The 14,040-nt window shown below is 36.0% G+C and overlaps 1 protein-coding gene across 1 annotated transcript; it reads left to right on the top strand.

Moving 5' to 3' along the window:
• Positions 1-877: 877 nt before the first annotated feature.
• Positions 878-10,843, top strand: napgb (N-ethylmaleimide-sensitive factor attachment protein, gamma b). The gene is made up of 12 exons (XM_048164407.1): positions 878-1,104; positions 2,365-2,432; positions 2,541-2,625; positions 2,815-2,832; positions 2,998-3,028; positions 3,109-3,218; positions 6,412-6,478; positions 6,608-6,678; positions 6,825-6,903; positions 7,100-7,179; positions 7,262-7,391; positions 8,836-10,843. Exons 1-12 carry the CDS (start codon positions 1,049-1,051, stop codon positions 8,971-8,973), a joined length of 933 nt encoding a protein of 310 aa, XP_048020364.1. The 5' UTR covers positions 878-1,048; the 3' UTR covers positions 8,974-10,843.
• The last annotated feature ends 3,197 nt before the right edge of the window (positions 10,844-14,040 follow it).

Genomic DNA, 14,040 nt, shown 5'->3' with positions numbered 1-14,040 from the left:
AATAATAATAATAATAATAATAAATATATTCTACTTATGCATAAATTAATATATGAATAATAACAAAAATGCATATAATATATTATTCTATATAATTATATTCTTTCCGTAAACACATTAACAAATAATTAAATAAATAAATAAATAAATATATTCTACTTATACAGAAATTAATATATATAAATAATAAAATAAAGGCAAACAATATATTATTCTATATAATTATAAAAATAATAAATATATTCTATCCGTAAACACACTAATAAATAATAATAATAATAATAATAAATATATTCTACTTATAGATAAATTAATATATATAAATAATAAAAATAAGGCAAACAATAAATTATTCTATATAATTTTATTCTATCCTTCAACACAATAAATAAATAAATAAATAATAAATATATTCTGCTTATACATAAATTAATATATAAAAAATAAAAATAAAGGCAAAAAATATATTCTATATAATTATAATAATAAATATATTCTACTTATACATAAATGAAAAAAAAAAAAAAATATATATATATATATATATATATATATATATATATATATATATATATATATATATATATATAATACAAATAAGGCAAAATATATATTATTCTATACAATTATATTCTACCCGTCAACACAATAACTAAATTAATAATAAATATATTTTTCTTATACATAAATTAATATATAAAAAATAAAAATAAATGCAAACAATATATTATTCTATATAATTATAAAAATAACAAATATATTCTATCCGTAACACATTAATAAATAATAATAATAATAATACATATATTCTACTCATACATAAATTAAGTATATATTACATAAATTAAGGCAATTGTGAATCGCAGATGATGCAGGGTGCATTGCAGGCTTCCCACTCGGGCTCCCGTAGAAAAACACCGTGACGTGGATGAGCTCTAAAGAAAATCTGGATAATCTACGTATAGCACGTGACGGTCCATCATCATCATCATCATCCTCCCGAGCAGCGGGTCGGTCTGTGTCCTCTTCATCCGCGCAACCGTGAGCCATGGCCGCACAGAAGATCAACGAGGCGCACGAGCACATCGCCAAAGCCGAGAAATGGTGAGATATGAAATATTGTCATATAGACACAGAATGAGCGGACAGGTCAGATCTCACGCGTTACGATCGGCCTGCTGTCGCTGTCAGGGAAAAGGACAATTGCCTATTAGGCTACTGCTAGATAACGGGATGCGTTTTGGTTTGAACTCATTTAACAGTTAAATCGCGTCCAGATTATTACATGAGATGCTGAAGGATTCTGATGCGCGTGAAGAATGCATGAAGAATATTACACCGCGAGACAGATTGCGTAATCGCGCGTGCAGTGCTGGAGGTTACCTTAGCGACAGCTGCAGTGGTCCTCATTATGAGGGTTCCGAAACACTACTGATGATGATGATGATGTGGACATTCTTGCTACGCAGTACACGCTCGAGTGCGCATCATGGGGCAAGTTGTCACAGACTACATATCGCAGTAGATTTTGAGTCAAAAGTCCAATTACACAAATGTGTTTGTTCTAAAATTGGCTTTGTATGTTGTTTACAAACACTTATGTTAAATTATGTGCATATTTTTGTAACATACTTGTGAAAAAGAAGTACATTAGTTAAAAAGAGCAAGTTCTTGGAAAATATACTTAATTGGATGTTATTTACAATTAAATGAAAATGTATTATAGTGTAAATTTAATATTGCAAGCAATTATTTGAACTTAAGAGTGCTTTTTGTTCCACTTAAGTACATCTTCATATGTAAATTCATAATTCTATTGTCCTTAAAATGTTTAAAGCGTACCGCCGAATGCATTGACAAGCATGTATGTGTTACTTAAATGTCATGTATTTAAATATATACTTAAATTAAAGGTTTGTAATGATGAAGTCGCAGCTAGTACATTTAAAATACATTAACTTTAAATGGAATTTCAAATAACAAACCACAAATCAAGTACTGTACATGTGTTAACACATAAACATAAGTGTACTTCTTTAAAGCATGATGAAAGATTATTAAAACATGGTTTAAAATGTACTTTAAAGTAAAATTTTAATGTGGCATTATTACAAAGTGTGCTTTTAAAAAGTGTACTTAAAAAAACAAAAGTGTACTCTGTTTAAGTGCACTTAAGTGGCCTTTTATTTCATTAATATTATATTGTCTGCAAGTACAGTTTTTTTTTTTTTTAATAAATATATATATTTTTAAGATTTGACATACACTACAAGTGCACATTTCATACACGTAAGCACACTTCTTTCTCACAAGGGTTTGGTTACCTGTGAACGCCATAAAATGATTGTTTTTTACCTCATGCAGCTTAAAGACCAGCATGACCAAGTGGAAACCTGATTATGATGGAGCAGCTTCAGAGATGGCAAAAGCAGGTGATGGAAACCTTAAATAAACGAACGTCTTGCACTGATATTATTGAAGGAAATGCAATGCCCATCACAATGATTGCTTTTTAACAATGTCTGTTGGTGTTATATTAGCTGTGGCTTTCAAAAATGCGAAACAGCTTGAACAAGCGAAGGACGCGTACCTGAAAGAGGCCGAGTACCACACAGAAAACAAAGCGTATCCTTCACGAACAACACTGTGACTCCAGTTACTAGTTTAAGGCAGAAGAAGAAATCACAATTGCAAAGTTAATCCACCAAATAAGACTAAATATTATAGTTTATATTTGTAGTATATGTAGTATTGTTTAAGCTTTGATTTTATTCTCTCATTCAGTGCACATATTTACTTAACTAAAATTCACAGACTCTTCCATGCAGCAAAGTAAGTGAATTTTTACTATTATTATTAAATAGTTTACTACCTATCTATGCTAAACTAATTTAGTTTACTACTTTCATACTTTTAATAGTTAACAACATACTACAATATTAACAACATATACATAATTAACTGCCTGTACAATAAACATGCTTCTCTTCTTCTCAGAGCATATGAACAAGCCGGCATGATGTTGAAGGTGAGTCGGTCTGTACAGTGATTGTTATGGATGGCCTGTAGGTTTGTGACGGTGCATGAATGACTCTTGCACACCTGCAGGACATGAAGAAGATGCCTGAGGCTATCCAGCTGATAGAGAAGGCCAGCGTCATGTACGTGGAGAACGGCACCTCTGGCACTGCTGGAATAGCCTTGGACAGGGCTGGGAAGTGAGTATACAGATGAGCGTATACCGATGACTAATCAAAACCGGGGTCGGAAATTAACCTCTAGTATATTCCTGCAGTACTGGAGGCTGCAGTTCAGGACCGCATTTCTAGGACCCTAGTTTTTTTGTGACAGCGCCACCTAGCCAATTCTAATGCATCAGAGCAGACTGGATTTAAAGAGGACCTATAATGCCTCTTTCACAAGATGTAACATAAGTCTCTGGTGTCCCCAGAATGTGTCTGTGAAGTTTCAGCTCAAAATCCCCCACAGATCATTTATTATAGCTTGTCAAATTTGCTCCTATTTGGGTGTGAGCAAAAACACACCGTTTTTGTGTGTGTCCCTTTAAATGCAAATGAGCTGCTGCTTTAAATTGAAATGTAAATCTTGTACATTACACAGAAAACAGCTTAATTCCACATTGAAATGTAAGGTCTTTCCAAAAAATCTTCATTTAAAACCAAAATTAAAGTGATTAAAGGTGCCCTAGAATTAAAAATTGAATTTATCTTGGCATAATTAAATAACAAGAGTTCAGTACATGGAAATGACACACAGTGAGTCTCAAACTCCATTGTTTCCTCCTTCTTATGTAAATCTCATTTGTTTAAAAGACCTCAGAAGAACAGGCGAATCTCAACATAATACCGACTGTTACGTAACAGTCGGGATCATTAATATGTACGCCCCCAAGATTTGCATATGCCAGCTCATGTTCAAGGCATTACACAAGGGCAGCCAGTATTAACGTCTGGATCTGTGCACAGCCGAATCATCAGACTAGGTAAGCAAGCAAGAACAATAGCGAAAAATGGCAGATGGAGCAATAATAACTGACATGATCCATGAGATCATGATATTTTTAGTGATATTTGTAAATTGTCTTTCTAAATGTTTCGTTAGCATGTTGCTAATGTACTGTTAAATGTGGTTAAAGTACCATTGTTTTTTACTGTATTCACGGAGACGTTATTTTCATTTTTTAAACACTTGCAGTCTGTATAATTCATAAACACAACTTCATTCTTTATAAATCTCTCCAACAGTGTGTAATGTTAGCTTTAGCCATGAAGCACTATCAAACTCATTCAGAATCAAATGTAAACATCCAAATAAATACCATACTTACGCGATTAGACATGTTGCATGACAAACACTTTGCAAAGATCCATTTTGAGGGTTATATTAGCTGTGTGAACTTTGTTTATGCTGTTAAAGGCAAGCGCGAGCTCCGTGGGCGGAGAGCGCGAGGATTTAAAGGGGCCGCAGCCTAAATCGGCTCATATTTAATGATGCCCCAAAATAGGCAGTTAAAAAAATTAATTAAAAAAAATCTATGGGGTATTTTGAGCTGAAACTTCACAGACACATTCAGGGGACACCTTAGACTTATATTACATCTTTTAAAAAGACGTTCTACGGCACCTTTAAAGTGAAATGTAAAAAAAAAGTGAATAAAAAGTGTCATTACATATAGATCTGCTCATGTTGCATCAGAGTTTAGCATTATATCCAATCAAACACTTATCTGTTGAGCACATGAATGCAGTGGCCAATCAGAGACGTTTAGATTAGTCACCGGTGAAGAAGAAGTCTGCTAACATGCTTTTGTGTGCTCAGAGACTTCTGCAAATTGCAGATATGATGTAAATAAGAGATTCATTTAGCAGTTTAGACAGCTTCATTGATTATAACACGAGTTCTTGCGAGAACACTGAACTGGTGAACTCACTGATAGGGAAATTTCTTTATAATTTATTCCAGATATGAATAATCATTTTGTTTTTCACGCTAATAAAATAGTCAATGTAAAGTCTTGATTTTCTAATACATAAAAAAAAATAAAAATAAAAAAAATAAACTAACTCATAAATGGTTCTCGGCTTGTCTTTCCTGTGTAGAATAAAAGAATAATACACATAAATGTTTGTAATGTATTCCATTAATTGACATCATTATTACAAGATCAGCTTCTGATGCTGATCAAATTTTATTGGTAACAGAGTAGACTATAGTATTCTGATCGATTGAGTTAATTGAGTACATTTAAATATCTGACATAAAAACAACATGGATGGATATGTTTAGAGTATCTATATTTAGTTTCTTAAAGAGTTAGTTCACCCAAAAATGAAAATAATGTCATTTCTTACTCACCCTCATGTCGTTCCACACCCGTAAGACCTTCATTCATCTTCGGAACACAAATTAAGATATTTTTGATGAAATCCGATGGCTCCGTGAGGCCTTCATTCACAGCAATGATTCTTCCTCTCTCAAGATCCATTAAGGTTCTAAAAACGTATTTAAATCAGTTTGTGTGAGTTCAGTAGCTCTACCTTAATATTATAAAGCGATGAGAATACTTTTTGTGCTCCAAAAAAAACAAAATAATGACTTTTCAACAATATAGTGATGGGCCGATTTCAAAACACTGCTTTGGAGCTTTATGAACCGAAGATGAATGAAGGTCTTACGGGTGTAGAACGACATGAGTGTGAGTAATTAATTACATTATTTTCATTTTTGGGTGAACTAACCCTTTAATATTAATTATTTAAGATAATTATAAAAATGTCCCTTACTAAAGTGAAAAATGCCCCAGGAAATTACTTCCAGTGGACAAATGTTGCTTCCTACCAACTAACAAAAATATGTTCTTAAAACATTTAGCTAACATTCCCATTAAGTTATGAAAATGTTATTTCTGAATGTTCTCTGAACATTCAAAATGTACAGTTCATAAATGTTTCTTTTTTAAAAAAAAATTTTTTTGGTTATACAAATGTTAAAAGGACATTCCATTTTTATCTTTTTGCAAACATTATGGGAATGTTACTTTTGAATGTTCTTTAAACATTCTAAAGCAAGTAGTAACATTTAAAAATGTTAGATGAACATTCAACGTTTCTGAAAAAAAGTTTATACGTTGATAACCTTTTGAGAACATTATTATAGACCAGATAACTTTGAACGAACATTCTATTAACGTTACCGGAATAATGTTTGTTCATAACTTTGAGAGAACCTTGCCAGAATGTTCTGGGAATGTTCCCTATTTGCTGGGGAAGTTCCTTTCTGACCCTCCCACTTCCTGAGAGGTTGTTTGCATTCTCTGAAGTGTTTGAACTGAATGCATGTGAGGGTTCTCTTACCACGACCAGCATTAACTAGTGCCGTCCACTTCTTCAGACTCGTTGAATCGATTGATCTGGAGAAAGCCGTGGACTTGTACCAGAAGGCCGCATCTGTGTTTGAGGTGAGGAAACGGCAACATGCATTAATGTTTTTAGCCCTGTGACATAAATGAATCCTGTAAATGATCAGACATCTATTTGTTGTGGATATTCATGCATAACCCATGTGGTCTGGTTGTTGATGTGTTCAGAATGAAGATCGTCTCAGACAGGCCGCAGAGCTTCTGGGTAAATCCTCCAGACTTCTGGTGAGACTGCGCAGGTGCGTCCTTTTTTACAAGTTCTTAGTTTTAGTTTTGGGGTCTGCTAGAATACATTTACATGATTTAAAGTTCAAAAAAGACATTGTTTTTCTCATACTGTAATTTTTACATATATAATCTTGCCGTTGTGTTTTATTGTCCTCAGGTTGGACGAGGCTGCTGTGTCCCTCCAAAAAGAGAAGAACATGTACAAGGAAATTGAGAACTACCCCACCTGCTTTAAGGTGCAAATACTGACATTCATCTGAAATTTTAGTTGTAATTGTTCAGGACGAGGTCATGTCACACACCAATCCATGTTGGCATCTGTCCAACTTGACAAGCTTCTTCCTATTGAGAAAATCAACTTTTATCATGAAAGTTTGCATTTGTGTCCTAATGTTTTCAATAGATGTTTGATATAGTTGTTCTTACCTGCAGAAAACCATCGCTCAAGTGCTGGTCCATCTCCACCGTGGTGACTTTGTTGCTGCAGACAAGTGTGTCAGAGAAAGTTACAGGTACAAACGAGTGACACCGTCCCTCAAATCCACTGCATTTTCTGTGAACGGTATGAAATATTGTGTTGTTCCTTCCCTTCAGTCTCCCAGGGTTCAGTGGGAGTGAGGACTGCGTTTCTATGGAGACGTTACTGGCGGCTTATGACGAGCAGGACGAGGATCAGTTGGCACGCGTGTGCAACTCACCTTTACTCAAGTACATGGACAATGATGTGAGTGTCAAACCTCATTCTTCACACCGAACAGAACAATACTGTGGCAAAACATTATGCTTACTAAAGGAGTATTAGCTCGGTATTTGTGAAAACCATTGAGTTAAAATAAAAATGAAATATATTCTACTTAAACTATATTAAAATTTTATATATATATATATATATATATACACATGCATACAAGTCGTGTCACACAGAAATGGAAGGCCAAAAGGTTCAAAAACACGTGAATTGTAACACGTCAACAATACATTAAATATGTGTTGAATATGCATATTTAACGCACTGATTTTTCATTTTTGAATAAGAGTGTGATCATATAATGTAACGCTAGCCGAATTATGATGGAAAACGGATGCTGCGTTAATTGCATTAAATATTAGCACGTTAAACTGAAAAAAAAAAAAACCTGCATGCGTTAACGCGCTAATTTTGACAGCACTAATATATAGAAGTCTCTTATGCTTTCCAAGCCTGGATTTAAAAATACAGTAAAAATTGTAATATTGTGGAATTTTATTAAAATATAATTATAGAATAAAATATAGAATTTGGAATATAGAAATTATATTGTAATTATATTTTAATAGAATTTAAATTTTACAGTGCTGATACGAAGCTGAATTTTCAGTAGCCATTACATTTAATTTATTTGAAATAGAAATCTTTTGTAACATTATAAATGTCGTCTTATCATTTTTGTATTGTAGTTTGTTAATTTTTATTTAATTTTTTACCAACAAAATCAACAAACAAAAAGTACAACTTTTAGATAAATAATATTTGAGCTTTCTGTTAGAGAGCTCATTCATGGAAATATTAAAAATCTACTAACATCCCAAGCAAACACAGAACATTACCTTACCATTAGTATTTGGTTCCTGTTTGGTTATTTTTTTGAGAACCAAATAATAACGTTCTAGGAACTTTCTTTTTAGGTTTAACCATAAAATAACGTTCCCAGAACGTTTTAGGTTGGTTATTTTTAAATAACCTAAAAATAACTTAACCAAAAAGTAACGTTCTGTATATTATTTTGTGTGCTGGATGATTGCTGATGTATACTGGGGTAGTGATATTAGAGTGAAAAGGTTAGGGGAACATTCTGGGAATGTTGTTAGAACAATATTGTTAGAATGCCATTCTTCAAACCAAAAACTAACATTCTATTTCCATTAAGAAAACATTCATGGCTAACCAAAAACAAACCTTAAAAAAAGAATGTTCTGGGAACCAAAAACTAACGTTCTGGGAACCAAAAACTAACATTCTGGAAACCAAAAACTAACGTTCGGGGAACCAAAAACTAACGTTCTTGGAACCAAAACGTTTTTAGCTGCTATTTACTGTTCCAAAAAAATCTCAAAATTAAATAATCAGCCTGGCTGACAAATCAGTGCATTACTAATAAATCCCTCCCTCCTCGGCTCTGTTCATGCAGTATGCCAAGTTGGCCATCTCTCTGAGGGTGCCGGGAGGAGGTGGCGGGAAGAAGAAGAAACCTCCTGTTGCTCCTCAAGAGGGCAGCGCTGGACCACCAGCTGAGGAAGATGATGATTACGAGGGTGGTTTGTGTTAACTGAGAGAACGGCCCGACTATCCGTGTGTGTGTGTGCGTGTGTGTGTGTGAGTGAATCTTAGTGTTTCCTTCCTTTGTGCGAAGTGGAGTCATTCCTGAGGAATTCTCTTCCTGTGGGAGAGTCCAGTTTTCTGTGCGTTTACACATCAGACACACAGAAACGCTTACAAACACAGGCTGTGGACATCAGTTTAACATATTTAATGCAGAAGAGGTTCATTTCTTTGCCACTATCTGCGCCAAATGGAATAGAGAAATGCAGTGATGACAATTTTTTTGTAGTTTGCATCACCCTGGTTCCCTCGACAAGAACCTAACATGATTTTCCACTGGCTTTTGGATTATTGCAGAAAATAAGCTCTGTGACCAACAAAAGTTTATGATTCTTACACGTTTAGTTCATCATGACAATCTTCACAAATGAACACAACTTTGATGAATTTTGAAGCCTAAACACAATTACCAGAAGTAAAAAGCTAAAGGTAGGCTATAAACAGGGTTGCCAGGTCAAAACCCGTCCAATTCCTACTCAAAATTAGCCCAAAACTAGCCCAGTGGGATTTCAGGGGGGTCTCCCAAATCAGCAGGGTTCACCTCGTAAAATTCGCTTTCCATGGGCTAAATATCATGTTATTTGGGGTTGCTTCAACCCGCAGACTTGAAAAACAACCCGCAGCAACAATGTTAAAGTCTGCAGACTTGGCAACACTGGCTCTAAACGAGCGACACTAGGAACACATGACTTCAACATCACCCTCACTAAGCTACAACTCTCTTTCAGTCTTTATTTAAAAATATTTTCATGGAAGTTTGATTTGGAATAGTTTGCAAGAGTGCGATTATAAACACAATGAGGCTGTGAAAGCAACTAGCGACCGTGATGATGTTTAATGTTCCCGACAACTTCTGTAGTCTCATTTAGCCACTTGTAAGCAAAGTGAAAACTTTAAAAAGATCACAAAAGGGTGTTACTGATGTATTTTATGTCTTAGAATAAAATAGGAAAATATCTTGTGTTCACCACAGACCTTATTTCAGGCATTTAACCGAAAACCCATTAAAAAAACCCAGTGACTCTAGTGACTTGCTAAAATGCTTGTTTTCATGTTTTTGCATACAAAAATTCATCATCCCTGTTGCTCTCTATTGACTGCAGTGTTTTTAAGCAAATTACAAACACTCGTCTTCTATTGGTCAAACAAACAGATAGTCCCGCCCCTATACTCACACCATTGGTTGAATCGGTGTTCCACTCAGTTGAACTGCTTGAACTATCATTTCAATGCTGCTAGTGGTGCAGAAATATAAAGACAGTCTTAGATAATAAATATGTGATTATATTGTTGCATAAAATATGTTTGAAAATGTTTTCTTTTAATTTGATTAGTAAAATGTGCAGTCGTGTGTACAGAATCTGTTAATTATTTTTATGTGTGAACAGTCTGTGATGTCACAGTGATTGATACAATTTGTAAAATACTGTGTAATTGTCCGTTATGTACAGTAACTTATTTTAAGTGTTGTTGTAATTGTCTCTGTCTAGTGAGGTGTCATGCTGCGTTTCCAAATATACAACCTGACAGATATAATGATGCAAAAACTACTTAATTAAAAGTCACAATCTATAAACTGTTTGGCTGTGTACTGCTAAAGGTGTTTTCCTGTGAACCATGAACTACTTGATGCATAAAGCATATTTTACAAATAGAGGGCAGCACCGTTTACAACCCATGTTACAGTATATAGAGAAACTAGGAAAGAGAATAATTCCAAGCTGAAATCCGAGCATATTAAACCTTTGTATTCTTTGTCTCTGAACATGTTTTATTTATTGTACACAGCAATAAACAGCTCTAATGGTGCAAAATGACATCATTGTCCTTGATATAAATGTGCAGTTGGATGTTAAAGATTTATATTACATCCGATGGTTTTATTGATTACAGCCACAGCTCATCTTGGGCACCAATATATATATATATATATATATATATATATATATATATATATACACACACAAACCCGATTCCAAAAAAGTTGGGACACTGTACAAATTGTGAATAAAAAAGGAATGCAATAATTTACAAATCTCATAAACTTATATTTTATTCACAATAGAATATAGATAACATATCAAATGTTGAAAGTGAGACATTTTGAAATGTCATGCCAAATATTGGCTCATTTTGGATTTCATGAGAGCTACACAACAAAAGTTGGGACAGGTAGCAATAAGAGGCCGGAAAAGTTAAATGTACATATAAGGAACAGCTGGAGGACCAATTTGCAACTTATTAGGTCAATTGGCAACATGATTGGGTATTAAAACAGCCTCTCAGAGTGGCAGTGTCTCTCAGAAGTCAAGATGGGCAGAGGATCACCAATTCCCCAATGCTGCGGCGAAAAATAGTGGAGCAATATCAGAAAGGAGTTTCTCAGAGAAAAATTGCAAAGAGTTTGAAGTTATCATCATCTACAGTGCATAATATCATCCAAAGATTCAGAGAATCTGGAACAATCTCTGCGCGTAAGGGTCAAGGCCGGAAAACCATACTGGATGCCCGTGATCTTCGGGCCCTTAGACGGCACTGCATCACATGCAGGAATGCTACTGTAATGGAAATCACAACATGGGCTCAGGAATACTTCCAGAAAACATTGTCGGTGAACACAATCCACCGTGCCATTCGCCGTTGCCGGCTGAAACTCTATAGGTCAAAAAAGAAGCCATATCTAAACATGATCCAGAAGCGCAGGCATTTTCTCTGGGCCAAGGCTCATTTAAAATGGACTGTGGCAAAGTGGAAAACTGTTCTGTGGTCAGACGAATCAAAATTTGAAGTTCTTTTTGGAAAACTGGGACGCCATGTCATCCGGACTAAAGAGGACAAGGACGACCCAAGTTGTTATCAGCGCTCAGTTCAGAAGCCTGCATCTCTGATGGTATGGGGTTGCATGAGTGCATGGACAGCTTACACATCTGGAAAGGCACCATCAATGCCGAAAGGTATATCCAAGTTCTAGAACAACATATGATCCCATCCAGACGTCGTTTCTTTCAGGGAAGACCTTGCATTTTCCAACATGACAATGCCAGACCACATACTGCATCAATTACAACATCATGGCTGTGTAGAAGAAGGATCCGGGTACTGAAATGGCCAGACTGCAGTCCAGATCATTCACCCATGGAAAACATTTGGCACATCATAAAGAAGAAGATGCGACAAAGAAGACCTAAGACAGTTGAGCAACTAGAAGCCTGTATTAGACAAGAAAGGGACAACATTCCTATTCCTAAACTTGAGCAACTTGTCTCCTCAGTCCCCAGACGTTCGCAGACTGTTATAAAAAGAAGAGGGGATGCCACACAGTGGTAAACATGGCCTTGTCCCACCTTTTTTGAAATGTGTTGATGCCATGAAATTTAAAATCAACTTATTTTTCCCTTAAAATGATACATTTTCTCATTTTAAACATTTGATATGTCATTTATGTTGTATTCTGAATAAAATATTGAAATTTGAAACTTACACATCATTGCATTCTGTTTTTATTCACAATTTGTACAGTGTCCCAACTTTTTTGGAATCGGGTTTGTGTGTATATATATATATGTGTGTGTGTGTATATATATATATATACTGAATTAATAATAAATTATAAACAAGTTCAGCATTCTGTAGCAAATATTTTCTAGACTATTTTAAGTTGTAAAGTGAGCAGGATATATTAAAATGTAGTGAAAGGATTCAGCAGGCATATATTCATGATACCCCCAAATTTCCAATGTAAATCTGCCAAAAGTGTGTCTGATGTGTTCAGCAATTACAATATAAAGCTTATAAAATGGTTATCATAAACTAGCACTAAGACCCAGAATCTTCCCTACCTAAATTTATGGCCAGGAGCCGCTACAGTGACACTGCGCAAGGTCAGGGAAAACGAGAAGCAGGTCGTAATGGTTGCGCCTTACTGGTCCACCCAGTCCTGGCTTTTGGACCTGATGCTCCTCGCGACAGCCCCTCCCTGGTGGATTCCCATGAGGAAGGACCTACTTTCTCATGGATGGGGCCCATTTGGCACCCACGTCCGGAAGACTTAAGTGGCCTACCACCGGCTCTGGTAGACACTATCACTCAAGCTAGAGCCCCCTCTGCCAGGTGCGTTTATGTTTTGAAGTCTGTTCGCTGAGTGGTGTTCTTCCCGCCAGGAACACCCCTGGAAATGCCCAATCAGCTCTGTGCTTTCCTTCTTGAAAAAGAGGTGGGAGCAGAAACTGTTCCGCTCCACTTTGAAAGTGTATGTTGCTGCCATCGCAGCACATTGCAATGCTGATGGCAGGTCACTTGGAAAGCACAACCTGGGCCGCGTTCCAGTTTGTTGCCCTTCCCTCGCTAACTTCCCTCACTCTCATTGACTGGGATGTACGTCATTGCTCTTATGTTGCATGAGTGCCCACTACTGGCGGAACCTATGCAATGGGCTGAACTGGAACGTCCTAAGCCCTTGATCACTTGGAATCCGCAATGAAGCTGATTTATTTTATTTTTTTTCCCCTTACAGAATTGTTTGATACAGCATTCTATATGTATATATGTGTGTTTTAAATGTTTAAAAAAAATATTAATATATCATAGAGTTGTTTGTGGTGGGGTAAGCGAGGGTCTGTCCATATAAACTTCCCTCGTCCACTTCACGAAGTGGAACGCACTTCAAAATGGCGGCAGGGATTCCCCCAAGGGGAAGTGTTTAGGGAAGTTCGCGAGTGCGTGTCTAAAACTGAAGTGGAACGCAGCCCTGGTCATCAGGTTCCTGAGAGGAGGTTAAAACTCTATCCCCCCCGGGACCTCTCTGTGGTCCTTTCTGGTCTCCCTTCGAGCTGCACGAGTCAGTTGAGCTTAAAATCCTGTCTCTAAAGCTCCTAACCATGCTTGTTTCCTTCAAAAGGGTGGGGGACCTGCAGGCATTTTCGGTCAGGGAATCATGCCTTGAGTTCGGGCCCGGGATATGTGCCCAAAATTCCCACCACTCCTTTTAGGGTCCGGGTGGTAAACTTGCAAGTGG

This window comes from Megalobrama amblycephala, linkage group LG17, assembly GCF_018812025.1.
Source record: "Megalobrama amblycephala isolate DHTTF-2021 linkage group LG17, ASM1881202v1, whole genome shotgun sequence".
NCBI lineage: Eukaryota > Metazoa > Chordata > Actinopteri > Cypriniformes > Xenocyprididae > Megalobrama > Megalobrama amblycephala.
The sequence above is the reverse complement of the archived record's forward strand: the minus strand, read 5'-3'. Positions and strand labels throughout refer to the sequence as shown.

Bases quoted from the DNA above. Each gene is read 5' to 3' on its own strand.
- napgb (XM_048164407.1), top strand. From the start codon at position 1,049: ATGGCCGCACAGAAGATCAACGAGGCGCACGAGCACATCGCCAAAGCC. The intron at 2,433-2,540 runs GTGATGGAAACC...GTGTTATATTAG, and splicing joins TTCAGAGATGGCAAAAGCAG to CTGTGGCTTTCAAAAATGCG. The intron at 6,479-6,607 runs GTGAGGAAACGG...TGATGTGTTCAG, and splicing joins AGGCCGCATCTGTGTTTGAG to AATGAAGATCGTCTCAGACA.